Genomic DNA, 23,705 nt, shown 5'->3' on the forward strand with positions numbered 1-23,705 from the left:
CCAAAATTCAGACAAATAGAAATAGACAAACATTCAAGGTATATATCTACTAAAGTAATTGAATTAATAAGTAATAGCCTTTCGAACCAGAAAGTTCCAGGCCCAGATGAGTTCACTGGTGAGTTCCACCAAATATTTCAATGAGAAATTATACCAATTCTTTACAATCTCTTCCAGAAGGTAGAAGAAAGCACTTTGGCAGTCTTCAAAAATGGTGCTGGAAAAACTACAGCACAACCACATGCAAAAAAATGAATCTGGACACAGACCTTATACTTTCAATAAAAATTAACTCAAAATGGATTATAAACCTAAATATAAAAAATATGTAAGTTTAAAACTTTTTTTTTCCCCACTTTCTTAGGGCTGCACCTGCAATATATGGAGGTTCCCAGGCTCGGGGTCAAATTGGAGCTATAGATGCTGGTCTACACCACAGCCACAGCAGCTTGTCTGTGGCCTACACCAAAGCTCACAGCAACACCAGATCTCTACCCCACTGAGCAATGCCAGGGATCAAAGCCTCCACCTCATGGATACAAGTCGGGTTTGTAACCCGCAGAGCCACGACGGAAACTCCTAAAACTCTCTGAAGACAACATAAGAGGAAATCTAGATGCCCCTGGGGATGGCAATGACTCCTTAGGTTCCACCAAAGGTAATCCATGAAAGACAGAATTGATAAACTGGGACTTCATAAAGGGTATTCTTGTGAAAGACACTATAAAGAGAATAAGAAGACAAGCTTTGGCCTGGGACATAATATTTGTAAAAGACATGTTCAATAAAGAACTGTTATGTAAAATACACAGAGAACTCTAAAAACTCAACAATAAGAAAACAAACAACTCTATTAAAAACTGGGCAAAATCCTGAAAAGACACCCTACCAAAGAAGATACACAGATCGCAAGAAGTATATGAAAAAATGTTCCACCTCGCTTGTCATGGAATCACAAATGAAAACAAATACCAATTACACACCTATTTGAATGGCCAAATTCTGGACCACTGATGACACCAAATGTGGGTGAGGCTATGGAGCAACGGGAACACTCATTCATTGCTGGTGGGAAGGCAAAATAGTACAACCACTTTGGGAGACCGTTTGGTAGTTTCTTAAAAAACTAAACACGCCCTTACCTTAATTAGGCCCAGAAATTGTACTTTTTGATATTTGCCCCAACAGATTGAAAACCTGTCCCCACAAAAGCCTGCAAATGGATATTTTACAGCTTTATCTATAATTGCCAAAACTTGAAAGCGACCAAGCAAGAGTCGTTCAAGAAGTCTAAATGTGGTTACATTTAGACCACGGAATACTGTTTAGCACCAAAAAGAAATGAGCTATCAAGCTATCAAGCCATGAAAAGATATTTAATGCTAAGTGAAAGAAGCTAATCTGAAATGGTACACATTGTACAATTCCAACTACAGGACATTCTGCAAAAGGCAAAACTATGGAGACAACAAAAAGTCGTCGGGAGTTGGGGTGGAAGGAAAAGGACGACTAGGAGGATTACAGTGGGGTTTTAGGGCAATGAAATTATTTGGTATGACCTATAATGTTGGATGCATGTCATTATACATTTTCAAAATCTATAATTTACCACGCCAAGAGTGAACTCTAATACAAATTATGGACTTTAGCTGAAAATGACATGTCAACGTAGGTTAACTGATTGTAACAAATGTCCCACTCTGGTGAAGAATGTTGAAAGTGGGAAAGGTTCTGTGTGTGCAGGGCAGGGTTATCTGGGAACTCTACATTTTCTGCTTAATTTTGCTGTAATCTAAAATTGCTCTTTAAAAATAAGACTTTTTAAAAAATACGTCAACTGAAAAGTCTTTGGAAAATTCTTTAAGACTGCCTAGCTCAGAGTTCCCATCGTGGCTCAGTGGTAACGAACCCAGGAATGAGGATGCAGGTTCAAATCCTGGCCTCACTCAGTGGGTTAAGGATCTGCAGTGGGTAACTGCAAGCTTCAGCACAGATGGCAAATCTATGGCTTGGATCTGCTATTGCCCTGGCTGTGGTGTAGGCCACCACTGCAGCTCCAATTTGACCCCTGGCCCAGGAACTTCCATATGCCACAGGTGTGGCCATAAAAAGAAAAAAAAAAAATTAATGGGGGTACAGAGGGAATAGAGCACCACTTTATATGGAACCATCACTAGTGACACTGAAGCTGAGAGAGATCTGAATGGTGAGGAGCCTGCAATGCCAAGGTCCAGGATAAGCAGATCCAAGCAGAGGAAACAACTAGGGCCAGGGCACTGCCCGGGAATGAGCTTGGTGTAGGTGGGGAAGAAGAGAGGCCAGTGAGACTGCAGCCTGGTGAGCAAGGTGGAGCAGGGAAGGAGCCCAGATTAAGGAGGTCTCTGTTGGTCATGGTAAGAATTCTGGGTTATATTCTAGATACAATGGGAAATCTTTAGAAAATTCTATGCAGAGAGGGGGAAAAGGGGGATCTAAATTGGAATAAACCACTCTGGTGGCTTTCTAGAAAAAAGAGAGGACTGAAAGGGAGTAAGAAGCAGGAAGACTAGTCAGGAAAGCTACTCAGGAAGTTGTGGCAGCCAGCCATGCAGGACTTGACAATGACTTGGTGACAGGAGGGGAGGTGGTGAACAGTGATCAGATGCAGGATGTGTTAGGAGAAAATAATAGGATGTGCTAATGGATAGGGTAAGCGAAGTGACAGAAAGAATGAAATTAAGAGCAACTTTTGGAGTTTCACAGGAACAACAGATGACAATGAGTAAGTCACAAAACACTAGGACACCATATGAACAACAGCACAAATGCAATGAAAGGTGAGGTTAAATATAGCAGTGACACATGAGGAGTACTAAAGGCAAATATAAAGGCAGTAAGGAAAGCTAATATAGCAGGGAAAAAACCAGATCCAACCTCTGCTGACTTGGGTTCAGAAGTGTGGCTTAAGGCCTGAAGAAGACCCTATGTGGCCATTCTCTCTTCTCCTTTGCTCCCTTGGAGGATTCTGGTTAAGGACACAAAATTTCTAGTTGATCTAAACTATTTTATCTAAAGGGCAAAGCCAAACAAACAAGCAAGCAAAACAAAACAAAAAACAAAAAGCAGACAGTAGAGGAGTTTCCCCAGGCCAGATTCCCATAAAGGGTTAAACAATTTCTAAGAAATACAGAGATGTCAGTCTCATTAACCCAAATAAAGCTTTACTGCTCCCAGGTTATTAAGGATCAGAGTACCTACTGTGGTTCAGCAGGTTAAGAACCCAGCATAGTGTCCATGAGTATGCGGGTTAGATCCCTGGCCTTGCTCAGTGGGTTAAGGATCTGATGCTGTTTCTTTCCTTCTTTCTTTCAAGGCCATACTTGCAGAATGTGGAAGTTCCTAGGCTAGGGGTTGAATTGGAGCTGCAGCTGCAGGTCTACACCAAAGCCACAGCTACGTGGGGTCCAAGCTGTGGTGTAGGTCAAAGAAACAGCCTAGAAAGAAAGAAAGAAAGAAGGAAAGAAAGAAAGAAAGAAAGAAAGAAAGAAAGAAAGAAAGAAAGAAAGAAAGAAAGAAAGAAAGAAAGAAAGAAAGAAAGAAAGAAAGAAAGAAGGAAAGAAAGAAAGAAAGAAAGAAAGAAAGAAAGAAAGAAAGAAAGAAAGAAAGAAAGAAAGAAAGAAAGAAAGAAAGAAGGAAGGAAGGAAGGAAAAAATAAAAACATCATAGGGAAGAAAAAAATCATCTTAACAGATTTGTTAACTGCTTTTGTTTAGGGGCAACTAATGGGAGGCAGGCCAAGTGGCAAACACAACATTAGAAGTAGTACTCAGAGGCTGGTACCTTTTTTTAAATCCTTGGCAACTCTCTAATCCACTCTTTTGAAACTGCTCCCGACTGTCTCTTAATCCTTTATGACTTAGAAAGAACCCTGTAATTTTCATTGAAGAGCTTCTAATTTATCTAAAACTCTTAAGTCTAAAAAAGTGGCTCAAGCTTCATGATTTTACCTCTCAAAGAATATACTAAAGACAAGCCCAGCTTTAAAGATTAATACTAAATAATTTTTGGAAAGAAAACATTAAAGAATGCCCATTTGCCAGAGCTATCTCAGAAGACAGCGAAAAATGGACTCTGCATTCAAGTGGAATCAGAGTTCGAAGAATTTATTCAACAAAACAAATGGAAAAGCAGCTCTCCCTCTTTGCAGGCTAGATGCTGTGTGCTCTATCAGCGGGTGAAGAGAACTCTGGACATTCACTGTAGCATGAAATCTCATCTCATATATAAGAGACCAAAGATGCAAAGGCATAATTTACTCTAGGGGAACCAATTCACACCCAGGCCGTTCCTAGTTTTAACACCGAAGTCCCAAATCTTGAGATTCCCCACCCCCACCTCCGACAAACTGCGACAGTTGGTCACCCTAAATTTAACTCAGACCTTATTTCCTTGGTTTTGTTGTCCAATGTGTCACCAGGGCTACTGCATCCCAAGTTTCTTAAAGTAACAATCAGGAGCTTTGCTCAAGGCACTCCTGAGCTAAATAAGCCCAATACTGAAATCCAATCTCCCCACTTTCACACAATCACTGAAGCTTTTCATTCTGACTCACCTGTCCATTCTCATCCCTCAATCTTAATATTTATGACCTTATTTTTCCTTGACATGGGGACATCCATGACTGAGAACATTTTCAGAATTTAATACCCAATGAAAGGGAGGGAGGGGAGGCTTCCCAGCAAGACGACAGCAGAGACCCAGGCCTCTACCTACTGCCATCCCAGATTCCCGATGAGATCATCAATGGAACATTAAAGCAGAGTTAAGACTTCCTTCAGAGCTAAGTATCAGGAAAAGGTGTTCAACAGGCCAGAAATTGCAATGAATTGTGCTGGATACAGTACAAGTGGAATGAGATCAAAGAAGAGAAGCATCCTATTGTAAATCAACTATATATACTTCAATTAAAAAAACAAAAAAAAAACAGAGTTCCCGTTGAGGCTCAGCAGGTTAAGAACCTGACATCATGTCCATGAGGATGCGTGTTTCATCCCTGGCCTTGCTCAGTGAGTTAAGGATCTGGCGTTGCCGCAAGCTGCAGCCTCCGTCACAGATGCGGCTCAGATCCAGCATTCCTGTGGCTGTGGTGTAGGCCAGCGGCTACAGCTCTGATTCGACCCCTAGCCTGGGAACTTCCATATGCCATAGATGCGGCCCTGAAAAAAAAGAAAAAAATACCAACACCCTAACTCAGAGCAGATTAGCTTCATCAGATTTCCAGGGTTGAGGCCCAGGCACTATATTTTTGAAACTTTCCAGGTGATTCTCATGCAGGGAGGATTGAGGGGCACTGCCCTTGGGTAATGCTGAGCCATGCAGCTGCTCACGTACCATGTGGGGACTCTCATTCAGGAGTACTCATTTGGCCCAAATGCATTGAATCTGGCATCTTTTGTGGCAGAAGCTGGACTATGTTCTGGAAGGCAGCGCTGAATGATGTGATCTTGTCCACAAGGATTTTACCATGAGGTGCGCGAATGGTGAGGTTGGTTACATGTTAGGACAGAGCTGGGCACAGAACACGGTGGAGAAACAGAGGGGAACTTTAACGAAAAAAAGTGGGGGGGAGGCAGTATCCTGATCAAGGTATCAAAGTATCAGGCCAAGCCTGAGAGAAGCACACCCCCTCTAGCTCAGAAGGTGAAGAGCAGGACAGGAGAGGCTACCGGGCAGCCGGAGGCTTCCTGCCTCTGCAGAGCAGCACTGAATGCACACAAGCTGTGGGACCCCCAGACTCCCAGATGTGCTGCTGGCACAAGTCGCCACTTTGAGAAGAGAACCAGGCATTGCTGAGGTAACAAACTGGAATGAGCAGGTATGCCAGGGCCGGACCAAAAGCTGCCATGGATTGCTCATGTACATGCATCTATACCACCCACAGACAAAAACAAGTTATTCAGTACGCTTCAGTTTCTTAAGTCTCTCACCTGCCCGTGTAAAGATACATTTCTTCCTTCCTCCTTCAAGTGAAGGATTTGGCCAAGAATCTATATTAAGTTTTCACAGAACCAATCTTTCTCTCTCTTTCTTTTCTTTTCTTTTTTTTTCTTTTTTGGCTTTTTGGGGCCGTGCATGCAGCATATGGAAGTTCCCAGGCTAGGGGTCAAATCAGAGCTAAAGCTGCTGGCCACGGCCACAGCCACAGCAACACGGGATCTGAGCAGCGTCTGTGACCTACATACAGCACAACTCACGGCAATACCAGATCCCCAGCCCACTGAACGAGGCCAGGGATAGAACTCACATCCTCATGGATACTAGTTGGATTCGCTTCCACTGCACCATAGCAGGAACTCCTCACAGAACAAATCTTAACATCTACGTGCCTATCAGCCAGTGCTAGTCCTTTGCTATAAAGGAAAACAGACAAGGACAAATCATCAGACTCTAGCAAAAGTATTACACTTCTAAGGAAAGGAACCAGTTTGACTGAAACGGTCTCTTCTGAAAAAGTGTTGCTCAAGTGGACAGGAAAACATTTTAATAAAATTCTCAATATTCCAAGAAGCCGCTTGATCCAAGGCGGCACTCCACCTGTGAAAGTGGGACAAGCGGCTGGGCGGATGGAACAGCATTAGACTAAGAAAGACTGCTTGGAGTTGATTTGTTTTTTAATAAGCACTGCTTCACTTAAAATGATAATAGATGGAGTGAATAGCAATGCATGCTGTAGAAAAATCAAATTAGCTAAGTGAATGAGAACTCGAGAAATTCTCCTAGAACTCGGAGGGAAAACAAAAATCAGTGACAGAGGAGTTCTCATCGTGGCTCAGCAGAAACAGACCTGACTAGTATCCATGAGGATGCAGGTTTGATCCCCGGCCTGGCTCAGTGGGTTAAGGATCTGGCGTTGCTGTGGCTGTGGTATAGGCCAGCAGCTGTAGCTCCGATTAGACGCCTAGCCTGGGAACCTCCATATGCCGCAGGTATGGCCCTAAAAAGCAAAAAATAAATAAATAAATAAAATTAAAAAATAAAAAAAAATTTCTATGTTCAAAATCTAAGTCAAAAATCTAAGCGTATATTAAAAATACCCGAATGGGTGAATGGGCAGAAAGGTTGAATAAAGTAAATGTCAAAAAAAACACTCACACATCAACAGAAAAATACGCAAAAGATGGTCAACAAACAGTAATAGAAACAAGTATTCAAATGGCGCTGAAACATGGGAAATGCTCAACCTCATCAATAAATAAGTGCACTTTAAAACAGCAGCATGTAATCTTCACTCACTAAGCTGGCAGAAATATTCTTCAGTTGTAACGCCCAGTGTTGTCTAGAGAAAGATAAAGTCGGCTGGTGCAAGTAACCATAAGTGGGAAGGTAAATTGAAAATACTCTTTCTGGTTAACAGTCTGACAATACAATACATACTTCAAACATCGACTCTCTCATCCTGACCCAGGTCTCCCACGTCTAGTAATTTTTCCTGGAGAAGTAATCACAGATGCAGACAAAGACGTAAGTACAAAGATGTTCACAACAGTGATTATATGGTATCAAAAATCAATTATATGACAAAAGTCAGGGGTTCCTATTGAAGGTATTTTTTAAAAATCAGTTTTAAGGAAGATTTAAATAGGAAAAATACTCAAAATATAAGAGTATTGGAAAAAAACAAGATACAAAAAAATTATATCTAACATGACATTAATTTTCTTTAAAAACAAATAAACACATATTTCCAAGTATAGAAAAAAACAGCACTAGAAGTAAACTAAACAGTTACGAATAGTATCTGTGTATGGTGACATTACGATGTATTTTTGTTATTTAATTTACACTTTCTTATAGCTTGCAAATTCCCTACAAGCATCAATTTAGAATTGATACTTTTTTTAGGTATATATTTTTTTCTTCACCTCTAACATCTCTGAAATTAGAATACATCTTAAAATTGATAGCCTCTTTGACTGGATATGTATACTACTTTAGTACTTAGCAATAAAAAATAAAACAAGAGGTATGATTATTTTTAAAAGATACAAATAAGAGAAGACGAGATTCTCAGAAAAGAGATATTCATTTCCCCCACAAAAATGACAGAACAATGCAATCAGTAGGGCAAGAAGGGCTTTGGTTAGGTTTGTAAATTTTCCCCAATATAATTTCCCATGGGACTACAAACTCTTTCATAAAAACAAGTTCAGAGGTGACGATGACCTCAGAGTACACATCTTCCTCCTTTTTTTTTTCTTTTTTTTTTTTGAAATTACCTTTTATGGAATGCTTAGTTTACGGTTGGGCTGTGAAGAGAATAGATTCTTGAGGTTAACAACTCACTCTTGCTTTCTCAATTGGCAAATAGAACTTGAATCCCATGGAGGTAAGGGCTGCCTTTACTCTTCTAGGTTGCAAATTTTCCCAAGAGACAGGAGGGCAGAGAGAGTTGCAGAAATGAAGAGATAAGAAGGGAAGGAGGTTAGGTTAACAGAAAACTTGAATGAAGTCATTTTCTTCTTTTCCTCCTTTGGATAAACAGAGCCATCGTATCCACCCAAGGTTCCAATGAACTGTGGACGCCAGAACTTCCCGAAGTTAATGAAGGAAACAGAAGCAGCCACTTAAAGCTCTCTGTTCCTGCATATACCTTCTTACTTCTTTCTTTATTCACTCCTATCCCACATCTGGTTTCCCACTGGCAAGTGTGGAAGACCGCTATGGTGAGAAAGAAAGACGGTTCTCTCCAGATACTTGGCAAGTTCCTATTATATACAAGGCACTAAGTGCTGCGTGCAGTACAAGAATATATATAATCCCGGCTCTGAAGAAGCTCACTCTAGTAGATAAGACTGCTATATCAATCGCCACAGTCCAGAGGGGAAAAAGAGAATTGTGGCAATCACACTGATGGTTGGTACTCTTGCCACTGTGCGTATTTAATTTTTTTAATGCTACCCTTAAATAGCTGAGTTATACATGTACCTAGATGAAGGGGACAACATGACAAGATGGAAGGAACAGTATGAACAAATATAAGAAGAAGGGTTTGTGCTGGGACCAATTTTAGGGTAAAGGCACTATGATGAACTGACTAAGGACTATATCCATATATCTTTTTAAAGATTTTTAGGGAGTTTCCACTGTGGCACAGCAGAAACAAATCCAACTACTATCCGTGAGGATGTGGGTTCGATCCCTGGCCTCGCTCAGTGGGTTAAGGATCCTCGGTTGCTGTGAGCTATGGTCTAGGTCGAAGACATGGCTCAGATCCTGCATGGCTATGGCTGTGGCCGACAGCTGCAGCTCCAATTTCAACTTCTAGCCTGGGAACTTCTATATGTCACACATGCGGCCCTAAAAAAAACAACACAAAACAAAAAATGTAAATGTTTATTGGTCCTCAAAAAATCATCCCAGGGAAAGAGTTGAATGAATCTTCCATCATGGGGTATATAGTCTGGCCTTGAAATCTGTTGCAGGGACTCATCGATTCAGTCAAACTCATTCCTTGTCTAGTTCTGAGCTCGGTCAACCAAAGACAATTAAAAAATAAACACATTTTTTTAAGGCTTCATTCATGATCATTCTTCCACTATCCTTACAGAAGAGGTAATGAGTACACAGCATCAAATTAAAAGCCTGAAAAATTCCTTCCCACAGCTCATGCTTTTAGGAGTCATGGAAGACAGAGAGCCAGAAAAGGCATGCTAAGACGGCCAGCCAAAGGGGAAAATTCCACCTACCCAGCTCAGATGTAGAATTACCTTCATACAGCATGACCGACTGAATGAAACACAAGAGAATAAAAAGACGTGACAATTCATGGTAACACAACCGTCCGCAGCTTAAAAACCCACAAACACACATTTCCGTTATCCTTTGGTAGTTTTCTTATAAAAAAAAAAATGTGCGGCAGAATGTATAGATGGATCCAGACACTGTCATTTAGGAAGAATCTCGGATGTTACAGGGTTATCTGGATTAGCTATGAGGACAAAAACTGTGGGTCACTGAAGGAACAGAGGGCCGTGGAAGATTCGGAAGGCTGAGCCTGGAGATCACAGAGTATTAGATGAATGGCCATCTGTTTTGAGGAGGACCTTCAAACTCTTTTCCAGCCAGAAGCTTTCAAGGATAGAATAAATATTTCCTTTTGCCCACATGGCCAAGACATACCGCCATGAAGTAAGACGAGGATAAAAAGCCAATCCTTGGTTTGTTCAATAATTGATTCACTCATTGATTCAACAATGATTTATTAACGCACCTACCATATTCAAAGCCTATGTCGTGTTCTGTAGAGGGTACACATTCTCAGGAATCTAAAATACGGTAGATAGAAGGCACTTTTTAGAAAATTCCAAGAAGGACCAAGATAAGGGACCCAAGTAAAAATGGAATCCGCAAAGGAGTAAAATGAGAAGCAATCTCAGTAGGATAACTGTGCCGGGGGGGCTTGACAAAGCTTGTGTTTACCGAAACATTAAGCATGTGGTACGACACAACATCCAGTGGCACAGAGCTATCACTATAGCACGAATCTTCAATCAGTAAGAATAAAGAAAGACCAATTATGAATTCCAGGGGGAGAGAGAGATCGACACAAGAAAGTCATGGTTCAAATACAAAGCTAGCTAAAGAATGCAGCATGAGTCTGAGCCTTTGACGCGGTGTAAAATCTTGACCTGACATTTGCAACATGCCCTTGCCACTGACACAGGTTTTAGTCGTCACAGAGGATGAGGACATCTTCTGTATGTGAATCCAGTCACTCTGTCTGGCTCTACGCTTACTAACAAATACATAAGCACGGTTCAATGCTGGTTTTCAGATTTCAGAATCAATGAATAAAACTGACTGTCTTATTAAAATTATAGATTGGTATGTAAACATTACGAACTTCAAAAACGTGAAAGCAATGGTATGGTTGAAATACTAGAAGTCAAGGGAGAGCATCTACATCTTGGCCTAAAGGTAATCAATTAAGAAAAGAAAAACAGGAGTTCCCACTGGGGTGCAGTGGGTTAAGGATTTTTTTTTTTTTTTTTTTTTTTGCTTTTTAGGGCACCCATGGCATATGGAAGTTCCCAGGCTAGGGGTCAAATTGGAAGTACAGCTGCCGGCCTACACCACAGCCACAGCAACATGGGATCCGAGCTGCGTCTTCAACCTACACCACAGTTCACGGCAACACCGGATCTTTAACCCACTGAACAAGGCCAGGGATCAAACCTGCATCCTCATGGATCCTAGTCAGGTTCGTTAACTGCTGAGCCACTAAGGGAACTCCAATGGGTTAAGCATCTAGCATTGCCACAGTTATGGCATAGGTCACAGCTGCAGCTTGGATTCAATCCCTGGCCCGGGAACTTCCATTTGATGCAGGTGTGTGCCCCCCGCCATCCCCCCACCACAAAAGAAGAAGAAAACTAAAACCAAATGTAAACTAACAAAGTTAGCAAGAGTGTGAGAATGTAAGAGAGCCGATTCCACATTTTTTTTTTTTCCAGAGAAAAACTGATAGTGCTTAAGGTTGTTGGATGAAAAACATAGAAGTATTAAGCACATTAAGAGAATCACTTAAAGAATAAAATGCAAACACAGTGAAAAGTAGTTACTTATAAGAAAGAGACCTTGGGGGGCAGAGGGCGAAGGGTTTTTCACTTTTCATTTTACATGGAACTCAACTGTTTGAATTTTTACTTCTTAACACATATATTATGTGTATAATAATAAAAACAATAATATGAATGAAGAACTGACATGAAAAGACCTCCAGGACATATTATTAAATTTAAAAAGAAGGAGTTCCCGTCATGGCTCAGTGGAAATGAATCTGACTACCATCCACAAGGACACAGGTTCGATCCCTGGCTCGCTCAGTGGGTTAAGGATCTGGCGTTGCGGTGAGCTGTGTGTGCAGGTCGAAGACGAGGCTCAGATCAGATGTTGCTGTGGCTGTGGTGTAGGCCGGCAGCTGTAGCTCTGATTCTAACACTAGCCTGGGAACCTCCATATGCCGAGGGTAAGGTCCTAAAAAACAAACAAACAAAAAAATAGAATATATGCGTATTCATCTGTTAACTGCTCAAATAGTATCCTTTTTTCCACATTTTTCAAGAAAAAAGATCCCATGAAATTAGTAGAGAGAGGATAGTTTCGAGGGAGAAAGAACAGCTCTGGTCTCAGAAAAACCTGGATTCAAACACAAGCTTCAGAAGAAGGTATGTCGCCCCAAACGTGATTTTTTTTCCCTCTCTGAGCCTCAACTTCCTTTTCTAAAAAATTTTATTGAGATTTCATTCGCATACCAAACAATCCACTCATTGAAAGTATACAACTCACAGTATTTTATTATGTTCACGGGATTGTGCAACCATCACCACAGACTAATTTTAGAGTATTTTCATACCCCCCAAAGAAACCATGTACCCACGAGCAGTCAGACTCCATCAATTTTCCTTTCTGGGAAGAAATGGTGATCCGAAGGAGAAGACTGCCTACCTCATAGGCTTGTTATGAGAAAGAAATAAACTATATCAAATCCTCCAGCACAGTGCCTGGCCCTCTGTGGGTGCTTCATCACACGCATTTCAAGTCAAGTTCACAATCGAAGTAATACAGAAATAAGCAAAAAGACTGGATATTATGAGAAAGTATGTGCAAGAGGCAAATCCTTCCAAGTACCTAGGAAGACACTCAGGTTCCTCTCCCCGGCACCTATTCCACCAGAGGTGTCCTCTCCCCCATTCAACTAAATACCAAAAAAAAAAAAAAAAAAATCAGGTTTCAAGACAAAAAGCCCATGCTGGAAAATGTCAGCATTTAGGAGCATATTTAAGTGCAAAAGTTTCCGGAGGAGACACACATCCCCGACCCTGCAGAAAGTGAACAGCAAGAGGCGAATCTTGCAGTTGCTGAGCAGGTAAGAAGATGGGAACTTCACGCTGGACAAGCGGTGGAAACTATCCTGTCATGTTCCTACTTTTCAAAGTGAAAATAAACATGACAGGTGCTCATTTGGCTGTTCAAGCACTTTCCACTTAAATGGCAATTCCTCAAGCTTACCGACGGCAGCCTCAAGTTATAATTTATTACTCTTTCTGTGTTATTCCCTGGCCTTGGCAGAAAGCAGAACACAGCACCTATATTTCAAGACCCATGAGAGGTAATAAAGTATAATTATTTAGAATTTATGATGAAGCCATATATTATTGGCACTTTTGACTTTCCGTTGGTCAGTCAGAGGTGGGGGGGGAGGAAGGGAGTGGGGTCAGAGGAAGAAATAACAAAAGGCTTTTCCTTTGAATGAAATGTCTAAACCCGGGCAGGAGGGAGGGACCCCTGGGAGACTGGCAAAGCTACCACAGTCCCCAGGTGAAGTCCCACAGGAGCCCCAGTGAAGAGACTTGAAACTCCTGGAGGCCTCCATTCTTCCTGCTCAGGGAGCTACAGACTCCAATGAGAGTGCTCGTGTTGGACCCCAAAAAGAGAAGCATGGAGCATTTTCAGGTTAAACCACATCAAACGTCCTTAGGGCGCTGGGTCTTGCTCCCCTAAACCATAGGTATTTCAGAGAAGGTGCATCTAATCTGTTTAATAACCACGGGCCAGGTAAACCTGGCCTCCACCGAGGTTACCGCTCGGATCTGACGATGGCCAGATGTTGACTCTTCTCCGCTCAGATCTGACGATGGCCAGATGTTGACTCTTCTCGCCCTCAAGGATCAATGGGGGAGATTTCCCTTGCCTGTCGCTCCTTGATGTGGCCACGGAAACATATACCTGGAACAGTTAGGTGCAAAGCTGGCCCACGTCAGGGCACGCAGCAGGGTAAGAATACAGCACTCAGCACTCCCCTGTCACCCCCTCCCTCACTGCTTCTCCGATCCGTCACAACCCAGCTCCCTGCCTCCAGCGAGTCCGGATGTTCAAGTCGTACTTTGCACCAGACTTGCCCGTATCCTTTCTGATTTGGCCTTGGGGAGCAAGCATCATGTAGTTTGCCAGGGGAAGCAGAGGCTCAGAGAGGTGCCAACAATGCATGACCAACGAACAAGGGGGGTGGCTGGAACCTGGTCACCTGACCCGGACACGGCCTTCCCATTATTCTACCCATTGGGGAGGGCAAACCGAAGCGAAAAAGAAATGCTGAGCATTTCAATGTATACTGCTGTTTTCTCTTCTTTTCTTTTTTGTTGTGGAATTTTTACTTGGCAGCTGAAGTTTTGAAAGAGCTGACTGCTATAGTAGTGAAAGACAGGTGAAAACAGAGATGTAGCTGGACCTAAGGAAACCAAAGAGATCAGACAGAACAGGGTCATGAAGAGTGACGTGTCAAAATATCATCAAAATAAATGAAAGGTGGGGGAGGAGACTCTGCCCAAAACGTTTACCCGGCACTCACCTTTGCCCTGAACCATCCCACCTCCACACTCAGCTCCTGGTTAATGAACATAATTTGGTTGGTGTCCCTTGAACTGTATCATATGTTCCCCCAAAAAACAAACCCCGAAGTTGGTCTCCAAGCCACTTCCAAGTCCCTAAGTCCCTGGTTGCATTCAGTCTATGGAAAACATCTGTGGCAAAGTAAATCATCCTACTCTGAGAAAGACCAGAGTGTATTTTTTTTTTTTTTTCTTCTCTAAGTGCGTTTTGAAGTCCTGGTTGGAAAATTAGTGAAAATTGTAAATCTGTTTGCAAATCTGGTCATGTCTAACCCAGAGATTAGGGCAAAGATTCCAATTTAAAAGTAAAACCGTGACAACCCCAGTTAAGCGTGTCCTCAGGCACTGCCAGCAGGGCCTTCACTCAATTCCACAGGCAGTGGATTTATTACAGGCACCCGACACGTTCCCCATCAGACACACCCCTGGAGTATTTACTTGAGACAGCAGGGTTCAGTCTGCACTTCCTCTGCAGACCAATATATTATTATAAATTGAGCTAAACTGTTTCCTTTTCATAAGTGCTATGAAGTTCAGATTTCAGATATCAGCACAGGGTTGGGGTCCCTCCGCACAGCTCTTGATAGTATTTGGCTTTTGAAAAGTAAAGAGAAGAGGTAGCTTCAGACCATGGTTGCTTTTATTTTTGTTTTGCTTTGTCTAAGAGGAGATGGAGGGAAATTCATTTTAGAAACGGAATATATATGACCTCTTAATAAGAAAATGTATTCTCCATCCCCAGCTCAATAGCTTATCAGTAATTTCACCTACATCTGAAAGCAGGAACTCGGAAATCAGGACTAGATATTACGTCTTGGATGTCAGCTCCAATAAAATAACAACACTCACTTGTCCCGTTTATCACCTACAACACCTAAAGGGAACCAATGTATATCTTAATATGTATATTCATTATAATGTATGTCAAAAGGACAATGTCATTATTTAATATTTTCATTACTGATGTATTTCTGAGCCAAGAAAAACATAACTTTTAAAAGAAATGAAGAATGTGTGTACATATTCACACACACACGTACATGTGTTTGTATATTTATACACGTATGTATGTATGTGTATATATACATACGCACATACAAATGAATGATTAGGTCACTTTGCTGTACAGCAGAAATTGACACAACATTGTAAATCAACTATAATTTTTTTTTTAATTTAAAAAATTAAAAAATTGGAGGCTCAGTGGTAACAAATCCAACTAGCCTCCATGAGGACAGGGGTTTGATCCCTGGTCTCACTCAGTGGATTAGGGGATCTGGCATTGCAGTGAGCTGTGGCACAGGTCAAAGACACAGCTCAGAGCCAGCACTGCTGTGGCTGTGGTGTAGGCCAGCAGGGTAGCTCCAATTGGACCCCTAGCCTGGGAACTTCCATATGCCGTGGGTGCAGCCCTAAAAAGCAAAAAAAAAAAAAACCTCAACAGAAGAAAAAAATGGGAAAACAGAAGGAAACGACTACATCGTCACACTTCTTTTCTTCCTTCTGAACAACTTAGTCCTAGAGCCTTCAGGGAAGGCAGAAGCATTGAGCTGAGGGAGGGGTAGGAAGGCACAGAAGCCCTGAGCTGGGGGCAAGTGCCCACGTGGGGTGAGGAGGGCACCCATGTGGCGAAAGGAGGGATGGCCTGACATGGGCGTCAGAGCTCAAGCGGATAAAATGACAAGTTCCAATCCGCGCTTCTTTCCGGCTGTGCAACCAGTGCTAAGGAATGACATCAATCTAACCTTCATTTTCTCTTTCTCAGTAGAGCTAGTATCTACCTCTCAGGGTTACTGGGAAAATTCAAAGAAGGCCTGGCCGTGGCATTAGTACCCAATAAATGTAGCTGTTTCTTTATATACCACTATGATTCCGAATACATATATCTGTGCACATAGGAAAGACTGACAAGGACGGTCCTAAAATAGCCATGAACCTGATTTTTATATTCTTCTTTCTGTTTGTACTTTTCAGTACTGTTTCTTTTCTCAGTAATGAGCATGCATTACTTTTACAATCAGAAAAGAGCATGAGATCTTATTACATAAATGGAAAGTAGCTGAGCCTTTACGATGTGTATTTACCACTTTTATGTACAGAAAACTAATAAAGCTATGCCAAAAAAGCACCATTCTGACTCTCACTTCTTTTAAAGATGCAAAATGTGAATAGAAACGTGAACAAAATATCCAAAAGGATATGATGGAAGACAGGAGGAGAAAAAGAATGTTTACATATGTATGACTGGGTCGCTATGCTGTACAGCAGTAATTAACACAACACTGTAAATCAACCATACTCTAATTTTTTTAAAAAATGTCCAAAAGGAAAGTGGTTTATTGGCTGAAATTAACACCCATTTACACTCATGGTAAGTATCCACATCCGGGTGGTATATTAAACAATGAAATAATAGTCTATTTACCTACAAATGATGCTCAACGGTGGGGCAAAGACTTCAGAACAGAAACTTAGAATCTGAGGCAAGAAGGGGAGGGGCAGGTGAAGAGACGACCTTCACCCCCAAAGCATCCCCACATGGAGATTTCAGCGACTCCGGGTCAAGTCTAAAAATGGCCCCTATAAGATTGAGAAAATCATCATATATGAAACTAGCAACCCACACTGGTCCCTGTTCTGTCTCAACTGAGTGACCATGGCCAAATTAACTTAAGAACAGAATGGTCCCTGCACCATGTCCCTCGCAAGGCTGTTTGGAGACTGAATGAAATTGCTTATGTGAAACCGTACTGTAAAGCGACATGCAAAAGGAAGGCAAGGTTGGGAGCTTACTGAGATCAGGGTTCAACAAATGCAGGACTCACCTATGAGAAGAATTTAAAAACTCCCCACTTAATTGCACCGTGAGAAAGTAATTGCCTACCTCATGCTCTGCTAATCTTCCCACTGACATGATGGAGAAAGTCCAAGATTGGCCCCAACTGATACAGTTAACACCTCTCTGTAATAGTTCCCAAGGACAGCGCAGGGCTCAGGCTCGGGAGCCTCAGCAAACAAAAGCAGCAGGCACTTAATCCTGCTGCCCTTTCTCTCTCTACAATGCTTCCTATTCGGTCGAGTGATACTGGTTTCCCCATTAAGACGGCGAGATAAAAATCCCCTTCTAAAATAAATTCATTTCATGACACTGTAAATTAACGATAGTTTCATTAAAAATTTTTTTAAACTTTTAAAAATTTTTTAAAAAGAAAAGAAATTCATTTCAGTGAAAGAAGAGAAGTGAGTTTATCTAGAGAGAAACATTACATAAGTAGTAACAGTACAGGTAGCACATGGATATGGCAAGAAGCTTGAAGCTGATGTGTAAAATGACTGAAATCTGAAAAACACTGAACGAGGTGCTGGCCAAAAGGGCTCTACCAAACCCATGGTTCCTCCAAGGCAAGGACCACGTTTTATCCATCTCTAAAATCTTCTCCAGAACCTTATACAGCACACAGAACTCAGTGGGCCCTCCACAAACAATCTAGTAATTGTTTTTTTCTTTTTCTAGGGTTATACCCACGGGCATACGGAAGTTCCCAGGTGAGGGGGCGAATCAGAGCCGCAGCTGCCAGCCTGCATCACAGCCACAGCAACGCAAGATTCAGACCACATCTGTTCCCTAAGCCACAGCTCACGGCAATGCCGGATCCTGAACCCACTGAGCAAGGCCAGGGATCGAACCCGCATCCTCATGGATATTAATCGGGTTCTTAACCTGCTAAGCCACAATGGGAACTCCCCAAACATTCTATTAATTGGGAAATAAGTCTTATTGTATATACTGGGTTTGAGCCTTGGTGCTTCCTGGCTCTAAAACCCAAGACATGAGTAAACACCTCCAGGCAGGTAAGAGTGAGCACAACCCTAAATAATCAGGAGTCAGAGCCAAGGATGGAAGAAACCATGAGAAGCTTTGTGAGGAACAAAAAGGATATTGTTTGCACACTGCGATCAGAAAACAAACAGAAAGTCTAAAAATAAAGCCAAAAACGTAGAGCAAAGAAGCAAAAAAAACCGAGCTCTACAACCTCCACAGCCTCAGTCAGCCTGACCACAGCTGAAATACTGCTTCCCAAAGAACTAAATGAGGGAAATGAAGGAAGCTCCCTGTGAGGCAGGGGAGGAAAAGGCTGGGTTGTCAGGTCAGCTGTTCCTGCGAAGAAACTCGATCCAAAACCAGAAAAAAGTTTCACTAAAAACCTAAACAGACAGGGACATAGTTCTAAAACGTCACATGGATAAGTTGATTTAGATGATGTAGTGGCTCTGATATTAAAAAAAAAAAAATCTTGAACACGGTTTAGCACATTCGGGGAACTCCATAAACTCTTTTAATGCAAAGAAGAGCAACTCTGGAAGTTGGCAGTAACCTGAGCAACTCCTCAGCGGCTCAGCGCTGAGGAGCCCAGCTAGGATCCATGAGGATGCGGAAATACATAAATAAATACGGTTGGTAGTATCTTTAAAAAGCAAATCCTGGTTACACGTAGAAATTTCACTGTCACTATAAAATAACTAAAGAGTTTCTTTCAAAAGACATATTCAAAATATGTAGCCGATTATCTAAAACTGAGACACCAGAGCATCACTACGGCTTAGATCCAACCAATTACCCAGCATAAAGTAGCAGTCGCCTTGGTGAAGGGGTATCGCCAAACCAGGGGTCTCTATGTCCCATGAGATCTTAAAGCCAACATGCCACACATCGGGATCTCTGCCTTCGAGCTGGGGATCATCCTCGCTTTCCTCTTCAGGGCCTGTCGAGAGAGAAGGGAGTGGTCAGAAAGGAAAGGGTCCATCTGGAGTTCCGGGTTTCATAACACTTAGCGCAGGAACAACTGAAGTTTTAACAAAATACGGAGAAGTGAACGATACGCTCCTTTTATACCCTATTTTTAAAAATGCATTTCTTAGAATATTTTTTAACATGTCATTTCTTTTTGGTTTGTTTTATTTTTGTTTTTGCTTTTGTTTTTTTGGTCTTTTTGTCCTTTAGGGCCACACCCGCAGCATTTGGAGGTTCCCAAGCAAGGGGTTGAATCAGAGCTATAGCCGCTGGCCTACACCACAGCCACAGCAATGTTAGATCTGAGCCGTGTCTGTGACCTACACCACAGCTCACGGCAACGCCGGATCCTTAACCCCCTGAGCGAGGCCAGGGATCGAACCCGAATCCTCATGAATGCTAGGTGGGCTCGCTAACTGCTGAGCCACGACGGGAACGCCTGTCATTTATTTTGAATCAAAAATGCTGAAAATTGGTGAGACAATAACCCTAGACAACAAGAAAAATAAAAGAACCTTGATTATTTTGTTCAATTCCATGTAACTAAATCAGGAAAATATTAATGGCCAAAACTGACCCAGAAGATGTAAAAAAGCTACACAAGCCACAAAAGGTAGAGAGGAAGGTGGCAAAGGACTCTCTTTCAGGAAAACACAGGCCTAGAGAAGTTGAGAAGGAGAATTCTTATCAAACAATTAAGTGGGTAATTTCGATGCACTTTAAACTGTTCAAGAACATAGAAAAAGAAATGTGTTCAAATTCTTTTCACAAAGACAGAATAGATATCAAAATCCAACACACACACACACACACACACACACACGCACACATCAGTCTCACATCTAAAAATAATTGCATAATTCCTAAATATAGACAGTCCCCTACTTTTCAACTTTACAATGGTGTGAAAGGGATATGCATTCAGGTGAAGCCATACTTTGAATTTTGACTTCTGATTCTATGCTGGGCTAGCAAGATGTGGTACAATACTCTCTTAGGATGCTGGGCACCAGCAGCTCTCAGTCAACCATGCATGATGGTAAAGAACCGATATACTTAACAGCCATTCCGTACCATACAACCACTCAAACTTTCACTTTCTGTGAAATATTCAATAAATTACATGAGCTATTCAACACTATTACAAAATAGGCTTCGTGTTAGATGACTTTGCTCAACTGTAGGCCAATGTAAGTGTTCCGAGCATGTATGAGGCAGGTTAGGCTAAGCTATGATATTTAGTAGGTTAGGTGTATTAAACGCATTTTTGACTTATGATATTTTCAGTTTACATAAGTTTTGACTTACGATATTTTCAGGCTTCATTGGGAGGTAAACCCACTGTAAGTCAAGGAAGGAAATAGAACTACAGAAGGAAAGAAAATTCAAATCGAGCAGCATATGAAAAGAACAACACTCCATGACCAAGCAGAACTTATTCCATGAGTACAAGGAGAGTTCAATACGCAAAGGCTTATACTTAAAATTCATCGTATTTACAGACGAAAACAACCGAAAAAATACGTGTCACCAGAGATACACAAAAGTATTTGATAAAAATACATCCTTTCATGATAAAAACCTCAACAAGAGAGCAACAGGTGGCTAGTCCCTTAACATGATATAATATAGATCTACCTTAATTCCAAAGCCAGCGTTATTTTAAGAAGGAATCATTAGAAATAGCTTCAAAGTTGAGACAAAGCCCTTTAGCCCCACAATGACTCATTTAAACAATGTAAAGACATATCATGTTCTTTAGAAACAAGATAAAACATCATGGACATGCCAGTTCTCCCTAAATCATCTATAAATTTGACACGAACACAATAAAAATATCAACAGGATTGATTTTCAGGTAAGTGAGGCTGGTCACCAGACAAGCTGATTCTACAATTCACAAAGAAATATGAACAAGCGAGGGCATTTATTTATTATTTATTTATTTATTACTATATAAAGAGCTTCAGTGTGATGGAAGAGGAGTTTGGGTTTAGTAGATGCAAACTATTCCATTTAGAATGAATAAGCAACGAGGTCCTATTCTATAGGCATGGGCCGGTGGCTACAGCTCCGATTCAACCCCTAGCCTGGGAACCTCCATATGCCGCGGGAGCGGCCCAAGAAATAGCAACAACAACAACAACAACAACAAAAGACAAAAAAGACAAAAAAAAATTTATTGAGCAGTTACTATATCAGGCACTGACCTGAGCCCTTGGGATCCATCAGTGAATGAAATAAAGACCTATGCCCAGTGTAGCTGTCCTTGCAGTGTGGTACCTGTTCATCACTGATTACTAAAAAGGCAACATTTTTTTTTGTCTTTTTGCTATTTCTTTGGGCCGCTCCCTCGGCATATGGAGGTTCCCAGGCTAGGGGTCAAATCGGAGCTGCAGCCACTGGCCTACGCCGGAGCCACAGCAACGCGGGATCCGAGCCGCATCTGCAACCTACACCACAGCTCATGGCAACGCTGGATCATTAACCCACTGAGCAAGGGCAGGGACCGAACCCGCAACCTCATGGTTCCTAGTCGGATTCGTTAACCACTGCGCCACGACCGGAACTCCCAAAAGGCAACATTTTAAATTCCATTAGACTTCAATCCCTGGTCTTCAAGGGTCCATTTTTCTGTTCCACCCACACTTAGAGCCCTAGTAACTGGCATATAAAAGCCATCCAAAGACGGGTACTAAATTGCTTGCTTCAAAACAAAATGTTCTTTCAATTCACGCCATTCTTGGCCCTCACTGTGCTAGGGTGGGAGGAAGGGAAAATGCTAATTAAGGTGGGTAGGGAACCGCAAATTAAGTCAAATAATGTAATAAAGCATGACACTGCTAAATCAGAACAGTGCTCAATATTCAACAGGTCTAGAGGAGAAACAGGTTCGCTGAGGGTTAGACTAGGTAGAGTAGAATTTTCGCAGATCAAACTTGAAACAAGGATGGTTTTGACTCACAAAGGGTAGAATACAAAAGATGCAAAATTTTATGTGATCAAAATGGACAAGAAAGCACATTTTACTGAGGCTGCAGGATCTGCAAGCCACATACACAATCCCAAAGTACACACATCTATACACGGAGGCCCTAAATCCTGAACATCTTACTCTCCTGTAACTATGCACCAGAGTCAGAGACAGTAAGAGAAAGGAAAAAAGGAACACTCCCCTTTATAACTATTCATTTCCATTACTCTGTTCAGCCATGGTGGAAAAAAAAAAAAAAAAGGCAACAGAGTTCCCACTGTGGCTCAGCAGGTTAAGAACCTGACTAGTATCCATGAGGATATGGGTTTGATCCCTGGCCTCGCTCAGTGGGTTAAGGATCTGGCACTGCAGCAAGCTGCAGAGTGGGTTGCAGATGCAGCTCAGATGTGGCATGGCTGTGGCTGTGGTGTAGACCGGAAGCTGCGGCTCTGATTCGACCCCCCAGCCTGGGAACTTCCTTATGCTACAGGTGCAGCCATAAAAAGAAAAAAAAAAAAAAAGAAGAAGAAGACTAGAAATCTAAGTTTATGGTCTCTCAAAGGAGGACTGCTACTAAAAGCTTTAAGGACACCATCTAACCATGAATATTCTTTAATTCCTTAAGTGTGATTCTAAAGTCTAATACGGCCATAAGAATGGAATCTTACCTTTTGTCATACATGTTGTTATGTCTGATACATATTTTCTCAAGTACTCTTTAGGGAAGAGCAATCATTAGCTAGATTTCTTTGAGAATAAGTCATAAAATTAAAAAGTCCAAAGCTATAGGTTAATCCAAAAAACAATTTAAAGAGAATCCTCTGGGACAGGGATGACAAAGACCTTACATACGAGTAGACAAAACTAATTCACTGGTTGTGACCTTTTCTGAGCCCTGATGGAGAATCACTCTGAAACTGTCTCCACGCTCAGCAGGAAAGAATGGTAGGGCTGATTATTGATGTCTGTCTCAGGCACTAGAAGGGGTAGTTAGCAAACTAGATATTTGCTGTCCATGCCTGATGACATTCTCCAGTTAGTTCTCATTTACACATAATACATCATTATACTTGAAAACACCAGGATTTGCAAAACTAGATCCTAGGGACCAGGAAAAAAAATCTTACAAAGGTATACAGCTTGACGTGTAGCATATTTTTTGAACAAATCTAAATGAGTTGCCCACTGATAAAAGTGCTTTGAGTAAAAATACAAATTTCCAGCTATTCTTTTTTTTTTTTTTTTTAATCTTTTTAGGGCCACACCCGCAGCATATGGAGATTCCCAGGCTAGGGGTCTAATTGGAGCTATAGCTGCTAGCCTATGCCAGAGCCACAGCAACGCCAGATCCGAGCCATGTCTGCGACCTACACCACAGCTCACGGCAACGCCAGATCCTTAACCCACTGAGCGAGGCCAGGGATCGAACCGACGTCCTCTCGTGGATGCTAGTAGGGTTGGCTAACCACTGAGCCACGACAGGAACTCCTCCAGCTATTCTTGAATTACA

The 23,705-nt window shown here is 41.7% G+C and overlaps 1 protein-coding gene across 1 annotated transcript in view; it reads right to left on the reverse strand.

The window, feature by feature from the left end:
* Nucleotides 1–23,705, reverse strand: part of FTO (FTO alpha-ketoglutarate dependent dioxygenase) — a 389,974-nt gene that overhangs the window by 234,354 nt on the left and 131,915 nt on the right. Inside the window, exon 4 of the mRNA XM_047789791.1 lies at nt 19,049–19,192. Coding sequence (XP_047645747.1) covers nt 19,049–19,192 — 144 coding nt within the window. The remainder of the gene's footprint in view (nt 1–19,048; nt 19,193–23,705) is intronic.

The sequence above is a fragment of the Phacochoerus africanus genome, chromosome 8 (assembly GCF_016906955.1).
Source record: "Phacochoerus africanus isolate WHEZ1 chromosome 8, ROS_Pafr_v1, whole genome shotgun sequence".
Classification (NCBI taxonomy): Eukaryota; Metazoa; Chordata; class Mammalia; order Artiodactyla; family Suidae; genus Phacochoerus; species Phacochoerus africanus.